Here is a 597-nt window from a genome sequence, read left to right on the forward strand (position 1 = left end):
TGGCAGGTCCGGTTCTCCAGGGCCTTGTGCGAGTGCACCACGAACTTGTGCGGCGGGTACATGAGGCGGCAGTCGAGGCACTGGATGCAGGCGGCACTTGGGCTGCTGTAGAGCTCGGGCACCAGCAGCCCCTTGCACTTGCCGAAGCACTCGTGGTACACGCGGACGCTGCGCTCGCTGAGCTCCAGGCCCAGCGCCAGGCTGGCGACCAGCTCCTTCTTGCAGGGCGGCGGGTAGGCGCCGCCGTAGAGCAGCGCGTTGCACAGGCGCTCGGCGTCCGTCTTGGTGATGAGCCCGCACGAGGGCGCCGAGAAGGGCAGGATGCCCATGACTTTGAGGATCTCCAGCTGGTCAGCCGTGCAGCGCGAGCAGTAGATGTGCAGCTCATCGCACACCGAGTTGATCTGCTGCAGTGAGAAGTCGCGCAGCACCGAGTTGAGGATCTGCGGCAGGCACAAGCGCTTCTCGCCGCCCACCACGAAGCACGAGATGGTCTCACCCTCCAGCACGGTCTCGCAGCGCTCGGTGGAGCGGTCGGACGGCATGAAGAAGGGCCCGGGCAGCACGGGCGGCGGCGGCTGGATGGCGGGCAGGTGC

The 597-nt window shown here is 67.3% G+C and overlaps 1 protein-coding gene across 1 annotated transcript in view; it reads right to left on the minus strand.

Moving 5' to 3' along the window:
- The window catches only part of SKI (SKI proto-oncogene), a gene marked incomplete at its 5' end in the record, with an annotated part of 77,449 nt that extends 76,859 nt beyond the window's left edge, over window positions 1-590 (minus strand). Inside the window, one exon of the mRNA XM_008577346.1 lies at window positions 3-590. Within this exon, the coding sequence (XP_008575568.1) occupies window positions 3-590 (588 nt within the window). The remainder of the gene's footprint in view (window positions 1-2) is intronic.
- Between the last annotated feature and the right edge of the window lie 7 nt (window positions 591-597).

Source organism: Galeopterus variegatus, unplaced genomic scaffold (assembly GCF_000696425.1).
Source record: "Galeopterus variegatus unplaced genomic scaffold, G_variegatus-3.0.2 Scaffold1497, whole genome shotgun sequence".
Lineage (NCBI taxonomy): Eukaryota > Metazoa > Chordata > Mammalia > Dermoptera > Cynocephalidae > Galeopterus > Galeopterus variegatus.